The sequence below is a fragment of the Solanum pennellii genome, chromosome 4, assembly GCF_001406875.1.
Source record: "Solanum pennellii chromosome 4, SPENNV200".
NCBI classification, from domain to species: Eukaryota; Viridiplantae; Streptophyta; class Magnoliopsida; order Solanales; family Solanaceae; genus Solanum; species Solanum pennellii.
In genome coordinates this window covers 71,565,651-71,589,019 of record NC_028640.1, presented here as the reverse complement: position 1 = coordinate 71,589,019, position 23,369 = coordinate 71,565,651, and the positions used below count along the sequence as shown (strand labels likewise).

At 35.7% G+C, this 23,369-nt stretch overlaps 1 protein-coding gene across 2 annotated transcripts; it reads left to right on the top strand.

Annotated features, from left to right (window-relative positions):
- Window positions 1-1,677: 1,677 nt before the first annotated feature.
- LOC107015575 (WD and tetratricopeptide repeats protein 1) lies at window positions 1,678-23,050 on the top strand. Of its 2 annotated transcripts, XM_015215888.2 has the most exons (20): window positions 1,678-1,976; window positions 3,715-3,783; window positions 8,334-8,411; window positions 10,327-10,461; window positions 10,575-10,679; window positions 10,783-10,911; window positions 11,448-11,563; window positions 11,653-11,770; window positions 13,494-13,599; window positions 14,595-14,740; window positions 14,850-15,020; window positions 15,110-15,220; window positions 15,880-15,991; window positions 16,543-16,892; window positions 17,845-17,935; window positions 19,593-19,688; window positions 19,780-19,850; window positions 19,934-20,061; window positions 20,597-20,702; window positions 22,677-23,050. In XM_015215888.2, the coding sequence occupies exons 1-19, from the start codon at window positions 1,905-1,907 to the stop codon at window positions 20,676-20,678; spliced, it is 2,286 nt and encodes a 761-aa protein (XP_015071374.1). In that variant the 5' UTR covers window positions 1,678-1,904; the 3' UTR covers window positions 20,679-20,702; window positions 22,677-23,050. The 2 variants fall into 2 exon arrangements, with proteins under 2 accessions (XP_015071374.1, XP_015071375.1); XM_015215889.2 differs by lacking the exon at window positions 15,110-15,220 and having other exon boundaries at window positions 1,761-1,976.
- Window positions 23,051-23,369: the final 319 nt, after the last annotated feature.

Sequence of the window (23,369 nt, the reverse complement as noted above, 5' to 3'; positions counted from 1 at the left end):
TCATAGATGTTCTTGTGGTGATGACTTCCAGATTTTGGGGAATAATAGATGTTGAATTTTAGAAGTTATTGAATTGGTTTTTATTAATGAGTTTAAGTCTTCCGCATTACTTTCTGTTGATATTATATTGAAATGTTAGGGTTTAGATTGGTTGGTTCGCTCACATAGGAGGGTAAGTGTGGGTGCCAGTCGCGGCTCGGTTTTGGATCGTGACAAAAACTTAAGATTTTTACGAAATTCTATACGTTTTTAAAGTATATTGAGAGTATAATAGAATTTTTTTGTATTATTTATTAATTTATCAAAAAAAAAAACAAATAATTAAATAATTCTGCAATAGCTTTTAAAAAGATGAATTTGATTGACTAATTAGATAACAAAAAGACATGACTTGAGCATACTATAGTTTTGTGTTTTCAAAGTATAAAAAGTGGGAAATTCCAAGAGCTTAATGGCCTATAATCGAACGTCAAAAACATTGAAAATTGGGGAGATGTACCTAACTTTGATTAAAATTTTAAAATAGACCTTGGTAGGTAGTAGTAATTGATATGGACACAATGTTTTATACACCGTAGAATATGTGCAATTAAACAGATTGAGTGCGTACGAGTCTCATATTATACAATTGATAATTGATAAGTATTTAAATTACGAGCGTCGATGTTTTAGTGCAGTTATTTTAAAAAATTAATTACTCCTTCCATTGCTATAATTAAAATTAAATATTTTGAAATTGTTCCAATTATGTCGGTTTTTAAAAAGGTGATGTCTTGTCTATTATGTTAAATTAAAATAACTATTAGTTTAATATAACATATAATATACAATTTGATTTTTCTCTATGTATATGTTATTAAGCCTCAATTTTCATTTGGGTTTTAAGTGTTAAAAGGCTTGTGAGTTGTGAGAAGCCTAGCAAAATATGGGCCTATCTTTTATCCAAACGGATCTGTCTGGATTTTTGATGTCAAATGCACATGGAACCACCAATATTCAGATACAAAAATGAAAATAATTTGTGATACATGTGAATGTCAATTTCTCCAAAAGATAAAGTTATTCTTATTTCTCAACAGTGCAACTTTATTAGAAATAATCATTTTAGTTAGCGTTTGACTATAGATATCGAATTGAATTTTAAGAATTTATTTTTACATATCTATTTCATTATTAAATTCTGATCAAATTTTAAAAATCTGTTCTTCAAATATTTTTAAATTTTCAAAAATTGATGATTATGGATGAGAAACTTCATTTTCAATCACAAAAACTCTTTTCGTATCATACTTTTTAATTTGACAATTAAAATTTTAAATAGTCATGTATAAATTACATTATTTTATATCGGAATATGTATAATACATAAATATGACCATTAACTTGGCGTCAGTTCATAACTATGACCCTTAACTTTAGATGTAGACACTTAAACTTGTACAAAAACTGAACAAATTGACACATTCGTCTTGCATGACACTTTATATGAAAAAAATTTGTATTATATGCGTATCATGTTGCATAGAACACATGTGTCTACTTGTTCAATTTTATTAAGTGCGTACTGGTACACATTCAAAGTTAAGGGTCATAGTTACTAACTGACATCTAATTAAGAATCATATTTGTGTATTGTGTCTTCGAAATATTATATAAGAAGGCGAGGATGAAAATGGAAATTGACATTGACAACAGAAAAAACTCAGTGACATAATCAAAATGGTTCGTGGGTGAGACGTGGAGATAAACGTCGCCGTTTAACAAGAACCGACTCATCTCTTCTCTTCTCTTGTGTTCCTTTTGCTTCGTTTCGTTCGATACTGCTTTCTGATGATCGCTACTACATACATACACTCGTCATTTTCATCTCCTCCAACTTAGGGTTTCTCGATTCTCTGCAAAAAATGGAATCACTCTGTTTTCACGACGGCAACATCACTAACTTGATCAATAAACGATACCTCGACGTTCGCCATGTAAGTCAAATTCTAATTACCTGCTTTGTTAATTTTGTATTCTCATCAGTTTGCTTAAATTTTCTTCGAATTGGTATGTTATGTGAGCCTTTTGTTCTATGTAACCTCTACGTTATGATGATGGCATATGCTATAATTTTTGGTTATAGTTTCAGTTGCTCTAGTGAATTATAGAGTTGTGTATACTCGGTGAGGTTAGGTTAGTTAGCTAGGAGAACTGGTCCTTGAAGATGCTACATTTATTCTGAATGTAATTCAATTGGGCCTCCATATTTGCAACTTCATTAGTTGAGAAACAGTGACTCGTTCTCCGGTTAAAATGAAGTCCAGAGATGGATAATCAGGATAATTCTCAACATTATCAGTTGTTCCACCCCTACTTCACAGAAAATTAAGGTATCATCAGCATGCTGAAAATGTGTGATCAAAGGGACTTCAAAGGCTTTAATCCACTCATTTTGCTTAGCAATTTTAATCATGTTGTTCAAACCTTCCATGAAAATTATGAAAAAAAAAATGGGCAGGATCATCCTGCTTGAGACTTCTGTGAGTTGGGACATAACCTTTTGTGCGAACCTTGATGATGACTGAGAATATGACAATAGATGTATAAGCTTCCATCAATCAAAACCTATTGATCGTAACATGTTTAGGAAGAAGTTCCAGTGCCCATGGCCATAGGATTTCTCAATATCTAATTGACAAAGAATACATGCTTCTTCTCTTTCTATCTTGACCCCACTGCTTCGTTGGCTATTAGTGTAACATCCATTATTTCTGTTCCTTTTATGAATGCCATCATCTATTGAGAGTCTAACAGTTTTTTCATTATCCTTTTAGGCCTCTCTCTCTCTCGACTTCTGCAATAAATTTGTAAATGTTTGTTGCCTATTAAACATATAGGTCTGAAATGCCTAAGCTCCTTTGCACCATTCTTCTTAGGGATCAAGGCAATGCATGGCATTGAGACTCTTGTAAAAAAACCGAGAGTAAAAATTGTGAAAAGCTCCCATGGTATCCTGTTTAAGCATCTCCCATGTACGTCATACTTTCTAGCACTAAAGTATTTCACTAGTCTGTCCTTATTTTTCCATCTTACCATGTTTTGCTGATCAGTTTAAGCCTCTTTGAGAGCAAAGCAGACCCATTCAATAGTTGTTTTGCTTTGCGTCGGAGGTCTCATCGTGTTACGACTTCTTTCGACCCAATGGAGCCATGTATCATTGTTGGGTGTCCACCGGGTAGTACTCAAGACTTAAAACCGGTGTTGAAGTAAACTCCGTTTTCTCCCATGTGTGTAATCTAAAAAGGAAGCCAAGGTTCTATGAAGTTAGTTCAAAGTGGGTGAACTCTGGAATAAAGGAAGAGACGGGGTTTTCTGGGAAAAGTGCCTGGGTACTTTTTTTTGTATAATTGACGTTTTTTCTATTTGCTTTTCTTACTCCAACCAATCTTGTTAAATTTTGAGAAATCCAAGCCAAAACCATCACAAGTGCTTACGAATAGCGGCTTTCATTTGACTTGGGCAACTACACATTTGTCAGTCTCCTCAAAAATTTATCAAATGCTTTTACAGCCACCGGAAATTTATTTCTTCATTGGTTCCTGTATGTGAGACCAGCAAAGCTTGAGTCCCTTAATGACTTGGATTACTAATTAGGTTCTGTGTGGTGTTTTTAAGCTCATTGTTCGCTTATTTCTGTCTCACAAATTATACTTGGGTTTCTATTCTTTACAGGACTCTGTTCATGAATTGCAAATGCATTCCTCTTTGGTGAAAAGAATGGCTTTAGAAAGAGAACTAGAGGTGAGTGCCTTAATGAGTCCAATCTTATTGTGCATATTATTAAGATGTTAATCTCACAGTATCTTTTATCTGACTGATTATTTTACCAAGTTGGGCATCTGTCTGCTGAGAGATAAAACACTCATCCTATGCCTTGATTGGAGAACATCTAGTTCAGGGTGTCAACGATTTACCTTTTTTTTCAAGTGCAGCTCATGAAAGTGGTATTCTTTTCGTTTGCATCAATAGGCACTTATTTTTTATTTATGTACATTGCCTGGTTCTCCTTTCTGCATGCAACACCTGAGCAGAATACAAATATTAATTATTTCAAGATGCCCGAACAATATATGAGATGATTTTGGTGAAAGATGGAAAAATTTACCTTACTTGCATTTTCATCAGAAAGATGCCTCACTTTGATGTAGTGTTTTGGACGGCGAAAGGATAAAAGGCGACAAGGGTCTGCCTCGCCGCTCGCCTTTTTGAAGTGCGGCGCCATTTAATACCAAAAAATTAAAATATTTAATTGCATATGTAAGTAATCAAACAATAACATGTTAGCAATTTTTTCAATTCAGAATCTAAAAATAAATAGTACATACTAAAAGTCTAGAACTTGAATGAGAAAAAAAAAGAACAAAAGTCAAAACAAAGGTAGAAGTGATTCTAAAGTCTGAAGAAGAAGAAGATGAAGGAAAAAGAAAAGAAGAAATATGTATTGGTTAGATTTTGGAGTTGCCAGAAAAGTCTGGCTAGTTGCCGGAGGAGTCTAGTCGAAAATTCTAAAACCATCTTTTAACTTTTATAACCCTAAATTGGTTGCCTTTTTTTTTTTAAGAAAATACAAAAGGCAACCCCTTTCTAGCCTTTCTCGCCTCTTGCCTCTCGCCTTTCGCCTTTTTCGTCATGGCGTCGCCTTTTGAAGATCGCCTCGCCACAAAGCTAAAAGGAGATGAAGGGTCGCCTCGCCTCCTGCAATTGGCGACGAGGCGATCGCGTTTCACAACACTGCTTTGATGTGTTAGAGTTGGTTAAGGAGTAGTTTAATTAATTGTTTGAAGTGGGATAAACTGACACAATGAGTTGAAAGAGTTGGCTTGTTAAGTTGGAATGTGTATAAAGTAGAAAGTGATGGACAGGGAAATTAGGATGTGCGATGAATGGTCCTAGTTTTGTAGATGTTTTTAAAGAAACACATTTTAATAAGAAAATCATTAAGCATCTGTATTGTAATTTCTTCTAAACTTCAGCAATAAAGTTCTGATCCTCTATATGTTTCATCCTTTCTTTTTCAAGTTACACAACCAACATAAATTGTTTAATTATAAATCTAACATTGAATTTCACCGTAAAAAGGGGTATCTGGATCCTATGTTGCTCAGACTCTTCAAAAATGTTAAATGGGTGCATGTCTGATGCTCTAAAAGTAGTTTAGATATCGAAAGTGAAGACCCCCATGCAATTTAGTCTAGATCTAGACTTGCGCACATGAAAACGAATTATCTGCTTCTGGCTCTCAATATATGTGCCAGTCGAAAACAACAACTAAGCCTCAATCCCAAACAAATTGGGGTCTACTATATGAATCTTCACTATCTATGCTTATCGAGTTAAATTCATCTCGGGCCAACATTATGCTATATAAAAATAAAAAGCAGTAGAAGTTCTCTTTATCTTTAACAACTTTAAAATCTATTATAGGGTTAAAAGACTCCTAGCGAACAGATCTAAAGTAATCATTTTAGCACAACGACTAAAATATGATCTCACCTAATTGATATCGCTTATATACCTAGATCTTTTTCTTTCTTGATCTCCAATTTTTCGCAAAGTTCCAACAGATTGTAGGTCATTCAACACACATGTGATTTCAGGTCTACCTCGTCCATTTTTAACACCTTCATTCACTATCAGTACACATCTTTAAACCGTTGCATCTGGAGGTCGATTCCAGATATGACCAAACCATCTCAAGCGACCTTTTACATCCTTGTGTGTGTGCTGCGCCCACTTGCACTTTGTGGTTGTTTGAATCCTAGGAATATTCTATAGTATATGTGTAAATATAGTAGGTAGCTTGATTCACTCCTATTTTAACTAGCTATTGATTTGTAAGTGATTATGTATTGATTTCCTTTCCTTTTTAGGACATATAAACTTAGCTATTTAAACCCAATAGCTTGTTACTCAAGCTGGGTTCTCTCTCAAAATCTTGTACTCTCACAATGGTGAATGGGATCATTTTAGATCTCGTCTAGTTTGCATATCATCTTGCAGTTGTATCGCCGCGATAGTCATCTTGTGTGGATGTGTTGGACTGTAGAGCTCAATATTCCTTCTCATATAACATCCAGCTCATGAAGTTCCGCGTCAACCTTTTGGTGCACCCATAAAGTTCCTTGTTGTATATAAGAACGAGTGGAGTTTGTAGAGAATCATATCTTTGTGTTGGTTCTTTACCTTTTGGTATACTCGTTGTATACGACCAAATTTGTGGCCATATTAATGAATGAAAACAGTTGCCTGATATAAAAGAATAACATCTGGCTTACACTGTTCTATAGAACGTATCTTTCAACTCGTAAGCATCATTTTATCCCGTGACTCCCGTTAACTCTTTACCATGTCAACTATTCTATATGATCCTATGTAACATCCTACAGGACTAGATATCTGAATTGTTTGCGTTTAGATACCACAACCCCATCTAGTCTCACGTCAGATTCACTTTTCTTATGCTGACTAAATGTGCAGAACTGTACATTAATTTTCTTTTATACTGTCAATTAAATTCTTTTTTATGTTCACATGTTTACTTTACTAAGAAAGTAAGACCACTGAAGTCACAAACCTTTTTATGGTTTCTTTTATGAACTCCACTGGTCATCCATGGATTATATGGGCTTTCTGTTATACAAATAAACTTTGCAGTGTACATATTTTGTTTTACTTCTATTTATCCTAAGGCCCTTGGTCTCTGGAGTGATTCTCCATATTTCAGGCTCTTGGTACAGGCCATCACTGGTTTCATCAATCAGTACAGAATCGCCTGCAAATAACTTAGACCATGGGGCCTCATCATGTATTTTGTTTCTAAATTGAAGACATTAGCAGTCATTTCCAGAAGATTAGGATGAACTGTCTAAGGCCTCATTTGTTTGCACTTAATGAAGGTCTGAATATAGATTATTCAGATTCAGCCCATTAAGTACATCTGATTTTTAGGTCTGAATCTGAATCATACAGAATCAGTCCATTAAGTTCATTTGTTTTATTTAAAAAAAACCTTTTAATGGGTTTGAAAAGGCCTGAAAGAATCAAATCTATAGGAGACTCTTAACAACATTCAGACTCATTTGATAAGTTATCAAATAATAAATCATTACTACTCTGCTTTGGAGTGTCTTTTTATCTAATAATATTTTTGGTGTATTATTGTTTATCAAGGTTTTTGAATGAAAAAATAGTTTTTATATTAAGAATTTTCTTGTAGTGACGTGTGTCAAGAACACTAGTTGCAATAATATTATTGGTGTATTGTTGTTTCTTAAGGTTTTTGAAAATGAAAAAATATTACTCCAAATCATGATTATTACAACTTCTAATTTTTTTTTTTATCAGAAGTGATATTTTGTTGATATGAAAATTTTATAATATTTTATTATTAATATAATGTTTAATTTCACTTGCACATTCAGATATTGAAAACAAACATCATTAATTATTTAGTGTTCAGATTTAGAGACCACATCTTAATATTCAGATGTGTATTCAGATTAAAACACCCAGATCTTAATGCAAATCTTAATATTCAGATGTGTATTCAGATTAAAACACCCAGATCTTAATGCAAATCTTAATATTCAGATTCAGACCTCTTAATCTTAATGAAAACAAATGAGGCCTTAGTCTACTCCTTTTTAGGTGTAAACAGAATAGGTGGGGTATATAGGAGAATTAGTAGATTTAATTGGCAATATATAATTTTTCATCTTTTCAATAGGGGCTCTTGTTTTGGCTGTAAGTATATCTTTGTAGAGTTCTTAACTTAGCATTTTTTCATGTGCTAAGTTATGGTTTTAATACAATCGGCTTTGACTCAAAAAAAAAATCATCGGTACAAAAGTTCAGTCAACCCCGATCAGTGTTGTGTAAACACGTGTCTATGAGAAACTCTGTTGTGTCTCCTATTATGTTCTAATGCCAATGATGTCTCCTACTTACATGTCTTTTATGACATTTTTTGTATGGATTCCTTTCTTATCTGACATCTATCCACCAAAAGACCTTTCGTGGTGCTACCATACACTTTCTTCAGGTCAACAAACACTCTTGTGTAGATTTATTAACCTTTTAAGAAATACTGTTAGTTGCTCCATTGGACTTCTGTTTGTTGATGGATATATTTGTATGTGCTTACAGTCTCAAGGGTTTGTTCATTATTAGTTGCTCCATTGGTATTTTTTTCTTGAAACTGAAGTTGCTCCATTGGATTTCTGTTTGATAGTATTTTGATGGACATATATGTATGTGCTTACAGTCTCAAGAGTTTGTTCATTGCTTAACAGGGGCATCAGGGTTGCGTGAATGCGATAGCTTGGAACTCAAAAGGCTCCCTTTTGATATCTGGATCAGATGATACAAGAGTATGATACTCTCTACGCTTCATTGCTCCTTTATTCTTCTGTTTTAGATGAACTAAGCTTCTCAATGTGAATATGTGATAGTTGGGTTTGCTTCTAGAACCTGCAAGATAGCCAGATATAAGAGCTCTCATGGACGTGTGTGTGTATATATGTGTGTTCATCATACTTTTTTCATCTGTCTTGGCGAAATTGTCTATTAGTAGTCATTTGAAGCTCTTGAGTATGTTTTATATTGATCAGCTTTTGTAGTTTTCTTGTGGGAGCCTTAAGTCTATTGCCATTCTTTTCCAAAGTGTGAAAACATTGGTGACTGACTTGGACAGACAGAAGTTCTATTTAGTCTTGGCGAAATTGTATATTAGTAGTCATTTGCCATCCATAACTTGCAAATGGCACTCATAATGAGAAGCAAGATTCGAAGTACTGCACATACAAGTTTTTCTCCTTATGACGCCGTGGATACTGGATGCATCTTTGAAATTGAAGACCGCTATGAATGCACAGCAAAAAAAGGCCACTGGAAGGTGGCAGTTCGCTGGCTGCTTCTTTGCCATGCACTTTGCTGCAATTTATTTTATATAATTATATAAGAAAGAAACCAAATGAGAGTGAAAGGCAAGGGCAAGCGATAGAAAGCGCTGTTTGAATTTTTCAAACCTAGCAAACTGAAACATCTTAGTAGCTAAAGGAAGGGAAATCAACCGAGATCCCATTAATAGTGGCGAGTGAGAGCAGTTTGGGGTGTGAAGAAAAACAGAGACAAATCTTCATTCTCCCCACAAATAGGCTGATTTTTTCGGAACATGGTTCGAGATAACCCTAACCGTGTAGGTTTTACCCTTTGCACACCCAAAGGGAAAGGGTAGCGGCTGCGGGTTTCCCTTGTCATTAAAAAAGAAAAAGATAACTGTAACCGTGTATATATAGAAATATATCTTCGACGCTGTCCTTTTGATTTGTCTGCTTAACTGCTCTCTGACCCCCCAAAGAGCAAAGTTGTCTTGATGAGCTCATATGAGGAAGCCGGAGCTCATATGAGAAATACTTTTGCTATTGAGAAAGTGAACGGTCAGCGCGAAAGTTCTAGATTTAGCCGAGCATTAACGAAGATAGATTCTCATAGCGAGGCACTTCGAGCTAGCGAAGCGCTGTAGTAGCGCCGATGCGTGAGGTAATTCCATATTGATTCGAATTAATCCCTAGTCTCCCATTTTTAATAAGATTCTGTCCAGAAATATACAAGTACTGTAATGTGCTTCTCCATGGTATTATCTGGTAACCATTTATATAGGATGGATAATGGGCGATTTGACAGCAAAAGCAGTATAAAATCCAATATAGAAGATTATTTCTATTGTACTGTAACAGTTATCTTGAGTTGTGCTCATGCATGAAAGAGTTAACACAAATAGATTCCTGAGTAAGGAGGGTTTAAGTACCAGCATCAATCTATCAGTAAAATGATATGATTTGAGATTCAGATAGTTTAATATTCTGTTCTTCAATTCTGACCACAGAGATGTCTGAATAAAAGAAAGTTCCATTATAAACTTAAAACTTAAGATGAAACATAATCTTCAGAGATGCTTTGTTACATCTAGAGTGACATGAAGAGCTATTATTGATACACAAGAAATTAAAGCAAAGGCTACCACTGGGGTCTGCAGGGAGTACTCTGGGAACAGCTCTTAAACGTGACCTGATGATGGAACAGTTTTTCAGAGAGCTGGGGGATTATATTCTGAGCATTTTTTTAGAGTTCCTTTTGCACTTTGGATGTTAATTTTGGGTCCATCTTTATTTATATTCCGTATCTGTGGTTACTGTATCTGTACTGCATTGCTGGCTTCAGCTGATATTTGAAGTCCTGGATTTTGTGTTTTATGCACTTAAGTACAATATTCATTTGGTGCAGATGAATATCTGGAGTTACTCAGGCCACAAACTTTTGCATTCCATTGAGACTGGTCACAGTGCCAACATATTTTGCACGAAGTTTATTCCAGAAACTTCTGATGAGCTAGTTGTTTCTGGAGCAGGAGATGCTGAAGTAAATCTTGATGCACCAAATTTTGTGTGTTTGTTCAATGATGCTGTTCACTTTGCTTTGACTGGTTTCTCTACAAAAATTTATGCTCTCTTCACATTTTCTTTCACTGGCAGGTTCGTCTTTTTCATTTGTCTCATCAAAAGGGAAGAGGAGAAGACAATACTGTGACTCCAGCAGCACTATTTCAGTGTCATACCAGGAGGGTCAAAAAATTAGCTGTAGGTGTTCAGGCAACAGTGATGTTTTTTTTAGTGATAATCTAGTATCTGTGTGGATCTGATTTTCTCTCTTCATATTATATACTGCTTTTTGTGACTATAGGTTGAAGTTGGGAATCCTCATGTAGTATGGAGTGCTAGTGAAGATGGGACTGTGAGACAGCATGATCTTCGGGAGGGTGCGTCTTGTCCCCCAGCTGGTTCTTCTCGTCAAGAATGCCGTAATATACTTGTTAGTCTTAACTCACTCTACATTGTGATTAATATATTGCTGCTTCATCGAAAGGCTAAAAGTCTTCTATCTCTTCTATAAGAAGATTGAGTTATGATTTCTTCAGTTACTTTGATAAGGAAAGAAGTGTTTAACCTTTTGCCTCAGGATAAGCTAATTAAACTGCTTCATCAAAATTGTGTTTTTCCTTTTTCTATGACATTATCGTAATGTGCTTTAAGTATGCCTTTTTGCAATTTTGGCATAAGCAATTGTTGTGTATATGCTCTACTAATTTTTTCTTGGCTGACCCAAAGGCTTAGGTATCAACTCAATAAGTTTTATATGATGAGTATTGGTTTTTATGTTTGTTCTATAACCATAATTTCTCCTTTTGAAGACTTTGATTTTTTCTCGTGTGGTTGATGTCTATGTATCTAAGTGCTCGATCTTTTATTGTAGTCAAGTGAAAATTGATAAGAACGTTTAGAACTTTGTCTTAACCTGTGATGTATTTAAGCAGTTCACGTTTCAATATGTTTGGTCCATGATGGCAGCTTGACTTACGCTGTGGAGCTAAGAAATCATTAGCTGATCCTCCTAAACAGTTGTTTGCTCTGAAGTCTTGTGATATTAGCTCCACGAGGCCTCATTTGCTTATTGTTGGTGGAAGGTATAGTTGTTTTTACGAAGTCTATAGCAGTAAGGGTATATTCCAGGTGATACTGTCCGTTTTCTGATCTGGAATTTAATATTTTGCAGTGATGCGTTTGCTCGGTTGTATGATAGGAGAATGCTACCTCCATTATCCTCGAGTCAGAAAAAGCTTCCACCTCCACCTTGTGTCAGCTACTTCTGCCCAATGCATCTTTCTGATCGTGTTAGTTTTGACTCCGTTTCTGCTTTATCTTACTTTAGAGTCGGCTAATAGTTTTACTGGCTATAAGTTCTATTATTTCTTTATCATAGAGGTGCAGTGGTTATAGTAGATCATGGGGAGCATCTCACCTCATTCTTACACTTGAAACGCGCTGCTGCTTGCACTGAAGATGTCCTCCTTGTGACCTTTTCTCTTGACTTCATAAAACAAGAAATCATTGAGAAGTTCTTTCAAAGAACTTGTCTAGTATAGTCCTCAACATGCTTTATTGTCAATGAGTTCTTTGTTATCATTGTTTTGGTACAGGGAGTAAAAGGGGGAGGGGTTGGAGGAGAGGGAGTCCGGAATAGGATCACATTCTTTATTCTGCAGAACTTGACTATATTAAAATTTGATCAATCTGAATAGGTCATCCACTTCTGATAGACACGTTTTTTTTTGTTGTAACCATCTTAAAATTTTATTATGGTTGTGGAGTAAAAGGAGGAGGGGTTGGACAGAGGGAGTTTGGAATAGGATCACATTCTTTATTCTGCAGAACTTGACTATATTAAAATTTGATTAATCTGAAGAGGTAATCCACTTCTGATAGACACATTTTTTTTTGCTGTCAACCATCTTAAAATTTGATTATGGTTGTGGTTCTTTCTTCTTTTTTGTGGGCCGCCTCCTTACAAATGGGGGTAAAGGTCCTCTATCGAAGATGATTAAAATGGGGAAGGGGGTAACTTCAATGCAGGCTAGTCTTCCCTTAGGAATAGGATGAAGAAAATATAAAAAAGGTAATATATCTCTGCGTAAAGTGCAATGCACTGCACTCAAGGGGTACGACCTAGTGTTAAATGAAGTGGGGTGAGATGAGGTATCGGGTTCAAAACACTTGGTGGTTTCTTCCCCAACTGTCCAAGCAATGTGTGGACAGAGTCAGGGGTGGAGCCACATTGAGAGAAGGGGTGTCAAGTGACACCCCTTTGTCGGAAAAATTTACTAAATATATATATTAATACTATGTGTAAAGCTATAAATTTAATAAAATGACACTACTTTACAGAAGTAACCTAATGGCGCGCTGGTTCTATGTTCGCTTTGGGTGCTTGAGCTTGGGGATTCAAACCTAATCTTAAGCGTTTCTTTTGCAAAATATTTTTTTTTGATGACAGGTTTCTTTTGCAAAAATATGTAAAAATGTGGTTTGTAAGCATTTCTTTTGCAAAATATATAAAAATGTGGTTTGTTAGTATTGAGCTCAAGGTTTAAAACTAATCTAAGCCAATAAGACAAGGATGCAACTTACTTTAAAATTCAATAGTTAAACTTTAACTTTTCTTCTACACTGCTTACTAAAAAATCTGCTTACGCCACTAGACAGAGTCACCCGGTACTTGTGCTGGTGGGAGGTAGCACATGCCCATGGAGTAATCCAGATGAGTGCAAGATGGCTCGAACACCATAGTAGCATACGAAGTAGGCGCATCTACTTGTCTGCATCTATCAGTGAAGATCTATTTCTGCAGAATTTCTTACCAAGCAAAGTTACTTTGTATCCATTTAATAGCAACTGTTGATAGTTCTGTGTATGTATATATGTATAGCATATCAGTCTTTGCTTTGATTGAATGGTCACTTGGCTTGTCACCAAGAATGAGCTATTTACTTTTCATGATCGTGGCTATGACGTGGCTTTGGAAAGGGAAGCTGCTGAATTTTCTCTCTTTTTCCTCAGGGACGTTCTAACTTGCATATGACCCATGTCGCATTTAGTCCCAATGGTGAAGAGGTTTTGCTTAGCTATAGTGGAGAACATGTGTACTTGATGGATGTGAATCCTGGTATGTGCCTTTGGTTATATTCTTTCTTGTAATATATATACTTTTGTTATTAATTATGTTTCCGCTGCTACCTATGTGGGTTGTGTCTTCAGTTTTTGAAATCCTGAGATGTGTGATGAATGTAACATATGCCTTAATGCTATGGATAAAGCTTTTCTTTCAACCAAATGAAACTGTCTAAGGTTAGAATCCAAGACTGATGGGTACAAAACCTTTCATTATTAGCTAAATAAATGGGTTCGAGTACTTCAAGAATTTTGTTAGACATTTCACTTATTCAATATGTCAATTATTATACTGTGTTCCTCTGGTGCTCTTCTCCTCTTGTTGAAGCTAACTTCAATTAAAAATTTAACAAGATTAAAAGATGAGCAATTTGGGGAAAGAAGAGAAGATGTGTAGTATTATAAAATAAGCATGTGACATGTCTGGATCATCTTACGTTATTGATGCTATTTTACGTTTGTGCTGCACTTGAGTGGGGAGGACAGAGCACTTTGTGATGGGAAGCATGAATTTATATGAGTGACCCCTGTAAGATACTCTTTAAGTTGCTCATCATCCTTGTCAAGGCGGCAACTTCGTTGAGGAGAGCAAACTTAATTATATTTTTCTTCTTTTGGTTGTTGTTGAATGTGGTCTTTCTTTTGGTAAATGGTACACTGCCTCGGGATCAATTACTCATATTTTGATACCATGTTGGTTCATGTAAGTATCTAATTTTTCTTACAAAAACTCAAAAAGAGCAACAGTTTGTGCATGAGCATGCACTCATGCCAGTTATTCTGGGTGTCATTCAAGGGTTAATTGACAAATAATTTTAACCCTGTCCACTTGCATTAGATATCTGGAAGTGACTGAGTTGAAAGTAACTTCATTCTCTGCTACCTTCTGTTATATTACATTCTGTGTGCTTGAAAGTTTAAGATAAGTCGTACTTGAAGTTCTGGTTATGTTATTGACTTATGATTTAGGAAGCTTTTGATTTGTTGTAGCATATAGAAATTCTATCTCATATACCTCTGGAGATGTGTCAAACCTGATGAATTTTGCTCCCTCGGTCAATGGAATCGAATTACAATCATCAGTTAGTGGAATCTTCTTAAATGGTTCTTCATCAAAAAGAATTCCAGCTTCCAAGGTTATTCCTTATCCTCTGCTTCCTGGTCGAAATTGATAAAAACTGCATTTTACTTTCTCTTGCTTTAAAGTGACATATCTTAATCATCCTTGTTTCCTTCTTTCTTCAGCTAGAAAAATGCAAAAGATTGATTCAGATGGCACTGAATTCGTTGAAAGAGGACTCCAACTTTTATTATGGGATAGAAGCTTGTAATGAAGTCTTAGACGGTTGCAGGGCTGAGATTGGTCCCCTTCTATCCTTCGAATGCTTATGCACTCGTGCAGCAATATTGCTGAAGGTATCTGAAGGACAATTTCCTGTTGTACTGTAATTGGTAGGTCTTAAGGATAGTATACCTAATTTAAAATATTTTTCTGCTTTTCCTAGAGGAAGTGGAAAAATGATGCACATATGGCTATAAGAGACTGTCATAGAGCTAGAAAGCTCAATTCATCCTCCTTTAGGCCTCTTATTTTGATAACTGATGCTCTTTCACAGGTATGTTATTCAGTGTTTGTGAGAACTTTGTGGCTAAAATTTCTTGTTCATAGGCTAGATAGATTAGTGAAGATTACCAAGTGGGTTTTCACGCTCATCCTCCCTTTCTTGTTGTGGCCCTCTTAGCCGTATGGTTTTTCTTGCCCTGTTTGATCTTGCTTCTCTGCCTTTCTATCTTTGCCAAAGTTCCCGTTGGAGTATCAATTGTCAGTGAGAAATTTCAAAGGTGGTTGTGCATCATATTTATGATGTACTCAAAAATATAAGGCGATTCATGTGTTAGTCGTACAATGATATAGGGTATCAAAATCATAAAAAGTTTCTGGATTCTCTCTAGATGAAGTTTTCTTCTCAGTCATGGTATAGCATTGGAAAGGTCAAATTTACTAATCACTCTTATTAGGAAGCCTTGTAAATGGTTTAGATACTTTTGCTTTCGTTAAGTTGGTTAAACTTTATGATTGATCTTCCTTGGTTTGCTTTCTAATATGCACGAATCCTCCATATTGTATAACCTTTGATCTAATTATGTAGTGTTTGCAGTTATAACTGCATAAAATATATTTCTAGACAAGGATAATTCATAAAATGATTGGGATTATTTGTCTGATTTTCATTTATCTCTCAATTCTGTAAGCTGTCACTAATATTATCTGCAGTTAGGTAAACACAAAGAAGCTCTGGAGTTTGCTATTGGTGCACAATCCTTGGCTACATCTAATTCTGAAGTTGCATTAAAGGTGGAAAGTATAAAAGAGCAAATTGCTGCAGGTAAGTAACTTACGTTGCGCCTGCAATTGTATTTTTTAGCCTAAAATATACAACGTTTTGCTGCTAATAGTGCCAGCTCTAAAAAATCCTATGGGAACACTAGACTACCACTGAATATTTTTTACTTTGTAAATTTTTGAGTTCCCTTTTGCCATTTAGAGAGAGGGGGTTTCAGGGGAATGGAATAAATGTTGAGACTAGATACTTCTGTAGTCTTGTTTGTATTTTCTGTCCGTGACTAGCTGATGAGTTATCGGAGACCCTGAGCACCACAAGTTTATGGGATTTTACTCGTTATGTTGTTTTTGTGGCCACCATAAGGACCATTTTCATGATTTCCGGTATGCTTTATTATTTTTTGGTCTGTTTGGAAGCACTGCTTCTTCACCTCGATGCCAATATAATTCTTGTGTGCCCGATATTTGCATTTCTGTGCATGAAAATTGTTGAGGATGTAAATTTTATTTCATTTGAGCTTGTTCTTGCCCAGAACTAAATTTTAATTCATATTTATGCTTTAGTTTGTACCAACAATATGCCTGGTTTTACAGCTGAAGCAGACAAAACAAATAGGGCAAATGGTGGAGAATCAAGGTCTGATCCACGGGCAGGAAGAATATTATCCCTAAGTGACATACTGTATCGTTCAGACGCAAACAGTGATGCATCGCAAGATGGTCACAGGTCTGAAAGAGATGATTCTGATGATGATGAAGAGTTAGAGTTGGCTTTTGAAACATCAATGTCTGGTGATGAAGGACAAGATGTTGATCCTAATGTCCTTCATGGAAGTTTGAACTTGAGAATCCACAGGAGAGGTGATTCCACTGGGGAGACTGGACAGGCAAATGGTTCATGTGGTTCGCCAGCCTCTTGTCAAAAAGAGAAAACAGCTCACCAGGTTTGGCTTCAATGTTGTGTTCCTGTTTTGTGAAGTTGTTTGGTCTCCCTTTTATTCTCTGGGTTCAGAAAAGATCTTCATTTTTCTATCCTTTTTTCGGTGTTGTGCTTGCTTTGTCTTTTCAGGTCATGACTGATAGAATGGTTATGCGTATGATTTTAGATCTGTATATCTCGAATGTCTGTTAGGTTATTTTATCCCTGATCAGTTTCTCTTTCTCGGTGTTACCACAAAGTTAATCTAATCCAAAGTCTCTAATATCATCTTGAGTCTCTTCCCAGCATCTGTTTTTAAACTTGGATTTGTATTCCGACTAAAAGCATATAGCTTCTCTTGGTGGCTGGTCTGAGTAGTTGTGAGTGGCGACTTGCTGGTTTCTGTTGCTGATGAATCCCCTGCCTCAAGACTTGTTTATGTCGTAGAGATGGCTCACATAATTTGCCCATTTTCATATGAACATATTTTTTTGCTCACTTGACCAACAGTTGAGTGATTTTATGTAAATCTCAAAGGTTATCATAGGTGTTAGAAGGTGAGATGAACCGCTGCTTCATTAAAAAAAAAAGGTGAGCTACACTGTGAAAAGTGAAACGAATAATCAGATGCATGCAATTGATCATAATAATTTTCTTTGACATACCATCCTGTAAATTGTTTACTGAATTACAGGAGTTGTTCTTGGGAGAAACGAGTTTCATTTGTTAAAAAGTGTCAAAATGTTCATCCTGCTGACTGACTAATAATTTGCAGAATAGTAGGCAGTGATAGATTTCATCTGTTAAAAGATATTAAAATGTTCAGGAAGCCATAATATTAAAACTTGAACATGTCTTTCTCAGTGAAGTTTCTTTCCCTTGTTATATAGATGCATGTATATCTTGTCTTTCAATATCAAGCTTGTTTCCTTGCTTAAACAGTGTCCTTTTTTTGTTTCTCTCAAATTGTATTGCAGCCTGAAACAGTGATAGATATGAAGCAAAGATATGTTGGTCATTGCAACGTAGGCACTGACATTAAACAGGCGAGCTTTCTTGGTGAACGAGGTATTCAACATCTTAATGGTCTCCATGTTCATGTTTATGCTGACACGTTATCTGGTCATTATACTTGAAAATATAGATGAGCAGAACAACTGCCTTTCACCTTCTTTCTCACCTTTAATCTCTCAGAAGGATTTATTGAAGTAAGAAATTAAACCTACTTAAACATCAAAGTCAATTGGTATGTATGTGTGACATTATGATGGTTGTAGGTGTTAAAAGAGGATACACGTAAAAGGAAATTTGTCTCAAAAGATTTATCTCCAAGAATCCACAGACTTTCTCAAAGACAGAACAAAAGGAAGCAAAAGATCCATATTGATGATGAGAGTTGAGGCTTAGTGAAGTTAATGTAATTTTTTTTAATTAAGTAATAGATCTTAGGTATTAATGTTTGGGGAAAAACAGAAGCCCGTACANGTTGATGATGAGAGTTGAGGCTTAGTGAAGTTAATGTGATTTTTTTTAATTAAGTAATAGATCTTAGGTATTAATGTTTGGGGAAAAACAGAAGCCCGTACACATGAGCTATACCAAAGGATAGAAAATCTACCAAAAAATAAACGATACCTGATCTTCCATACCTATGAGGATCTCATGGGTACACCAAAAAGAAATAAGCATAAGAGGCTACTCCTCAACGGTATAAAATTCATATCTACTCCTTCAAAACTCTCCTATTTATTTCTTTCGAAGCAATGCACATAAGTGCTAGTGGGGAATATTCCAAGACCTGTGCCTTCTCTTCCCCCTTCCACATCTCCAACTAAACAATGCCTCGTTCATAGTGCCTGGCATCATCCAATAAATCCAAAGTAATATTATCAAAATTTCCCACATAAACCCGAAACAACCTGGCAATGAAGGAGATGGTCATTCGAGTGATGTTAATTATATTATGTTAGTGTTTACAAGGAGTTCTTTATTCTGTTTTGAGTTTTGAAGCAGGTAATTTCTTTATTCTTTTTTTAGTTCTGTAAGCGGGTTGTAAATGTGGAGAATCTTAAGTTTGCTGGGGTTCTTTAGTTTGCTTAGAGATTTATAAAAATAGCAAATATAGATAGCCTCAAGTGTTAGATGTTACATATTTTGTCATAAAACCCAACTATTGAGTATTGAAATTGAATAATTGGTGTAGTCAACCCTATTGAAACAGCCTATCTACCCCACAAAGGTAGGAATAAGGTCTGAGTATATCCTACACTCTCCACACCCCACTTGTGGGGTATGTTGTTGGTATAGTCAACCCTATTAGTTAAGTTTGAGGCACTTATCGTCTTGTTGCATGTTTTAGACTATATTTATCCTTGGTTCACTTTGGTTATGTCTCTCTATTCTCTAGCTCATGTGTTTTTAATCTGTGTAGAGACTCTGATTCTCTTACTATCTTGGTTAACTTCCCTTCTTCTTTTTTTGTGGTGGGGTGGGGGGTGGGGGGTGGGGGTTGTGCTTGTGCCTGGTCTGGAAGAAAAGGGGGTTACTCTTTTTACAAGCAATATTGATGGTGAGTGGAATTTGAATGTTTTCTGGCCACTTCCAAATTCGAAATGTGTCAAATTAATCCATTCTATTCCTGTGCTGATCATCGTATGACTTGCTATGCACACTTGCCATTTATTATAAGGATTTCAGTGTATGTATGGTAAAAATCATTGTGCAGGTGAATATATTGCTAGTGGAAGTGATGATGGCAGATGGTTTATATGGGAGAAACGAACTGGTAGATTGATAAAAATGCTTCATGGAGATGAAGCTGGTATTTTTCTCGGTTCTCATAAATTTGTTATAATTTTATTACTTTAACCTGTCGTACCTTGTCTAACATCTTGCCCTTCACCCCTGTTCAGTTGTAAATTGTGTACAGTGCCACCCATATGATGGCGTTGTGGCTACCAGTGGAATTGATAACACCATTAAGGTTAGAGAAATTTTTCAAGTACTTGGGAGTAGTTGTCACTATGTTAACGACAAATCTTATCAGTATACATGTATCTTTTTCAGATTTGGACTCCGACTGCTTCTGTCCCTTCCCTTGTGGCTGGTGGAGCTGCAGGACCAGAGACTTCCAATGTGTTGGATGCAATGGAAAGCAATCAACGCAGATTGTGCCGCACTCGTGAAGCTGTCTTGTAAGACTTAACAGGCTTATCATCTTTCCTCTAAATTAATTTTACAGATGCATTGAGACATTAACTCCTATTGTAAACCCATCAAACTCCAATAGGGAATTGAGAAGCAGACTCTGCTTAGTGTCTTCTTGGGGTGATATCATTATTCATGATCTGTTTTTTATGTGCAAAGCCCCCTATTCCTCCTCTGCTGTTAGTCGCTGCTTTAAGCTCAAACCCGTCTTCCTCCAGTACCGTTTAAACATGGGAGGTATCTTCAGGGCTATCACCTTCTTTGACCAGATCTTCCAATCTCTCTCTAACCACAGCTCACTATGCCCGCTCCTTTAAACGCGGAAGCCTTTGCTTCATTCTGGTTGTAAGGCACCTTAACAAATATAATAACCATGTAAATCTTGATGATATTGTAGTGTAACTAATGAAAGAAGAATACACTTTCACAGTGACTGATATTGCGAAATGGATGTTTCTCCTGTTTTAAACTATTTATTCTAGTTATTGACAACTGCGAGCTATCCATTTTGTTCTCTTGTAGGCCTTTTGAGTTTTTGGAGCGATTTAGGATGCATGAGTTTACAGAAGGCAGCTTACATCCATTTGAATGCACACAAAGCTGAGAATGTTAACATGATTCTCTTCTGGTATGACACGTTTTATCTAACCCTTGTAATTTTTTATTTTATTTAAGGAAAAATGCTTAGTTGATATACCTGAAAGTTCCACTGAGACTTAAGTATTGATGTGTGAGCCTTTCGATGACCTTCTCTAACGAACTCTAGCACCACTACTTTTCTGACAACTTCTTGTTTGAGGAAAAGCAAACCAATATGTAACAAGTCATAATTCCTCTACTTACTAGCAATTTTAACCTGACAAGGTTTCATCAATAAAGGCTAGAATGACAAAAGTGATGCATGGTGAAATTTTCCTCAACTCTTAGAGATTGAGAAAGTGATTTATATGACTACTACTGCAGTGAAGTTGGACGGACATATCACATATATGCTCATGTGACTGATTGTAACAGGAATGGTTAAACATTATTTGTAAGTAGTTCTTTACGCTTGAATATTGTAATGAAATGGGTCCATATCTGAGCAAAATGGATTTTGAAGATTCATATAGCTGACCTCGGATTAGCTTGGGATTGGGTCAAAGCAGTTATATAATTTTTGTGAAGATCAAAAGAGGTGGTTTGGTAGGACGTATTAGATAAAATATTGGTATTAGATTTGGTATTTTAATCCCTTGTTTCGAAGTGTTTTCAACCTATGTAAAACTAAGTTATACCCCCTATTTAGTACTAATATTTGACATAGCAAACCATAGCATCAGAAATACTAGGATTCCTAATACATGGATAGCATGGTTAAAGACAGAACTGCCTTGAAGTCATTCAAAAGTATACAATGCTCAAGAATATGGAGGGTATTTTTGTAAACAAACAATATCTTTTTGAAATTATGCAATACATGTTATTTTTATTACATCAAACCAAACACTGGATAAAAAATATTTTCATCATAACTAATCCCAGCATCAATTCCAGTATTACTAATACACCTTATTTTGTAATCTTCTCATGCACCGTTAGAAACGACCCCAAAAGGAACGAAGACTTAAGCGACCCAAAATGCTCTCTCCTGCGGGTGGGAAAAGAAAGAAAAAGGCACCACATGGACTACCTGATTTTTTCACTTATCACTCGAGACTTTGACCAATGTTCAATCANGTTAGAAACGACCCCAAAAGGAACGAAGACTTAAGCGACCCAAAATGCTCTCTCCTGCGGGTGGGAAAAGAAAGAAAGAGGCACCACATGGACTACCTGATTTTTTCACTTATCACTCGAGACTTTGACCAATGTTCAATCACTAGGCTAAATGTTCCAAATAATGTTGAAGCTATATTTTGCAGTAAAAATTTAACCTAGTAAATCCTATCTTGTTTACAAAGCTAACTGGGAGAAGATACGTTGTGGTTATAGTCTCATTCGTCTTCAGATTAGTAAAGTTCAATGGGTCAGAAGTGTGGCAATTTAAAAATGCTCATGAATGCAAAACTAATATAGATCAAGAGTAGTTTTCTAATGCTAAATACTATTATTCTTGTTTGGTCTTTTTCGGTGTAAACAGGGACAGAGGGTATTACTCTTTTAGTTGGAAGACTAATAAGTTCTTTTTGCTTATATGTATGTCCATAGTAATTGTGGTCACTTCGTAACAAAGTTTTTGCTGTTCACAAGTGATGCAAGTTTCATGCTTACGCGTCATTTATAGATGACCTAGTAGATGGCTTAGCAACGATTTTACTCCTGGGTGGTAGGGGGTTTATAGTTGAATTTAATACATGTCAGTATACACTGATGACTATAAAATGACTATCCTATGAAGTATGAACCACTCTTATTCATTCAATCATTTCAAAATAAGGTCTTCCAATGGAGAGGATGTCAAAGAGTGTTATAGAAATGTTGTACCTGCGCTTAGAGTTGTTAACTGTACTATTTGTTACTTTTAAAGGTTCTCTTCATTTGACCGTGTTGCTTTAGTTTTTGGAATGTGGTGGCACGACGGTATTGCTTGTTTTGTATTTACATTTGTGTTTAACTACAGATGCCTGGATATGAAGTTCATCTGTTGGACAAGCTGGTTTGGGACAGAGGAAAAGTATGTCATGTATAGTTATCGAAGTCTATTGAAAATTTTGGATCCCAGACCAGCTGAAAAATTGTCAAGTTGTAATTTACATTTTAGTTTTACTGTATCATATCCTAATTCTTCTCAACTGTCCTCTCTTCCTGCTAGGTTTCTGTAAATATATGTGTACCGTTCTCTTATGTAATATATATAGTAATAAATTTAAGGTAAAAGTGGTGCATCATCCTCACATTTGATGGATCGAGGCTTAGGTTAATGATTTGTTGGCTTCAACTGTTTAATGTTGATGGAGAATATCGGCTAATAGTCTATTATACCGTGGCAGAAAATCCTTCACTTGGTGAAAGGTTTTTTTAGTGTTTGGTTATTTTGATTCGTTGCAACTGCTTCTCTAACGAAAATATTTTCCACTGAAGACGTGTTTGTACATATATCTATCGCAAAATTATTTCAGACTTACTTTTTGAGGGTTTGTTTTAAGGCTCTGAAGCTTAGAAATGACTTCTGGAATGGGAAAAAGAACTGATCGACCGATTTTGTTTCAGTTCAAACGTAAAACAAAAAGGTGTGGAAAAAAAATCTAAACAAAAGAACAAGGGGAAAGTCTAATTTGTCGAAAAGAATATAGATTGAATATTTGTAAGAATT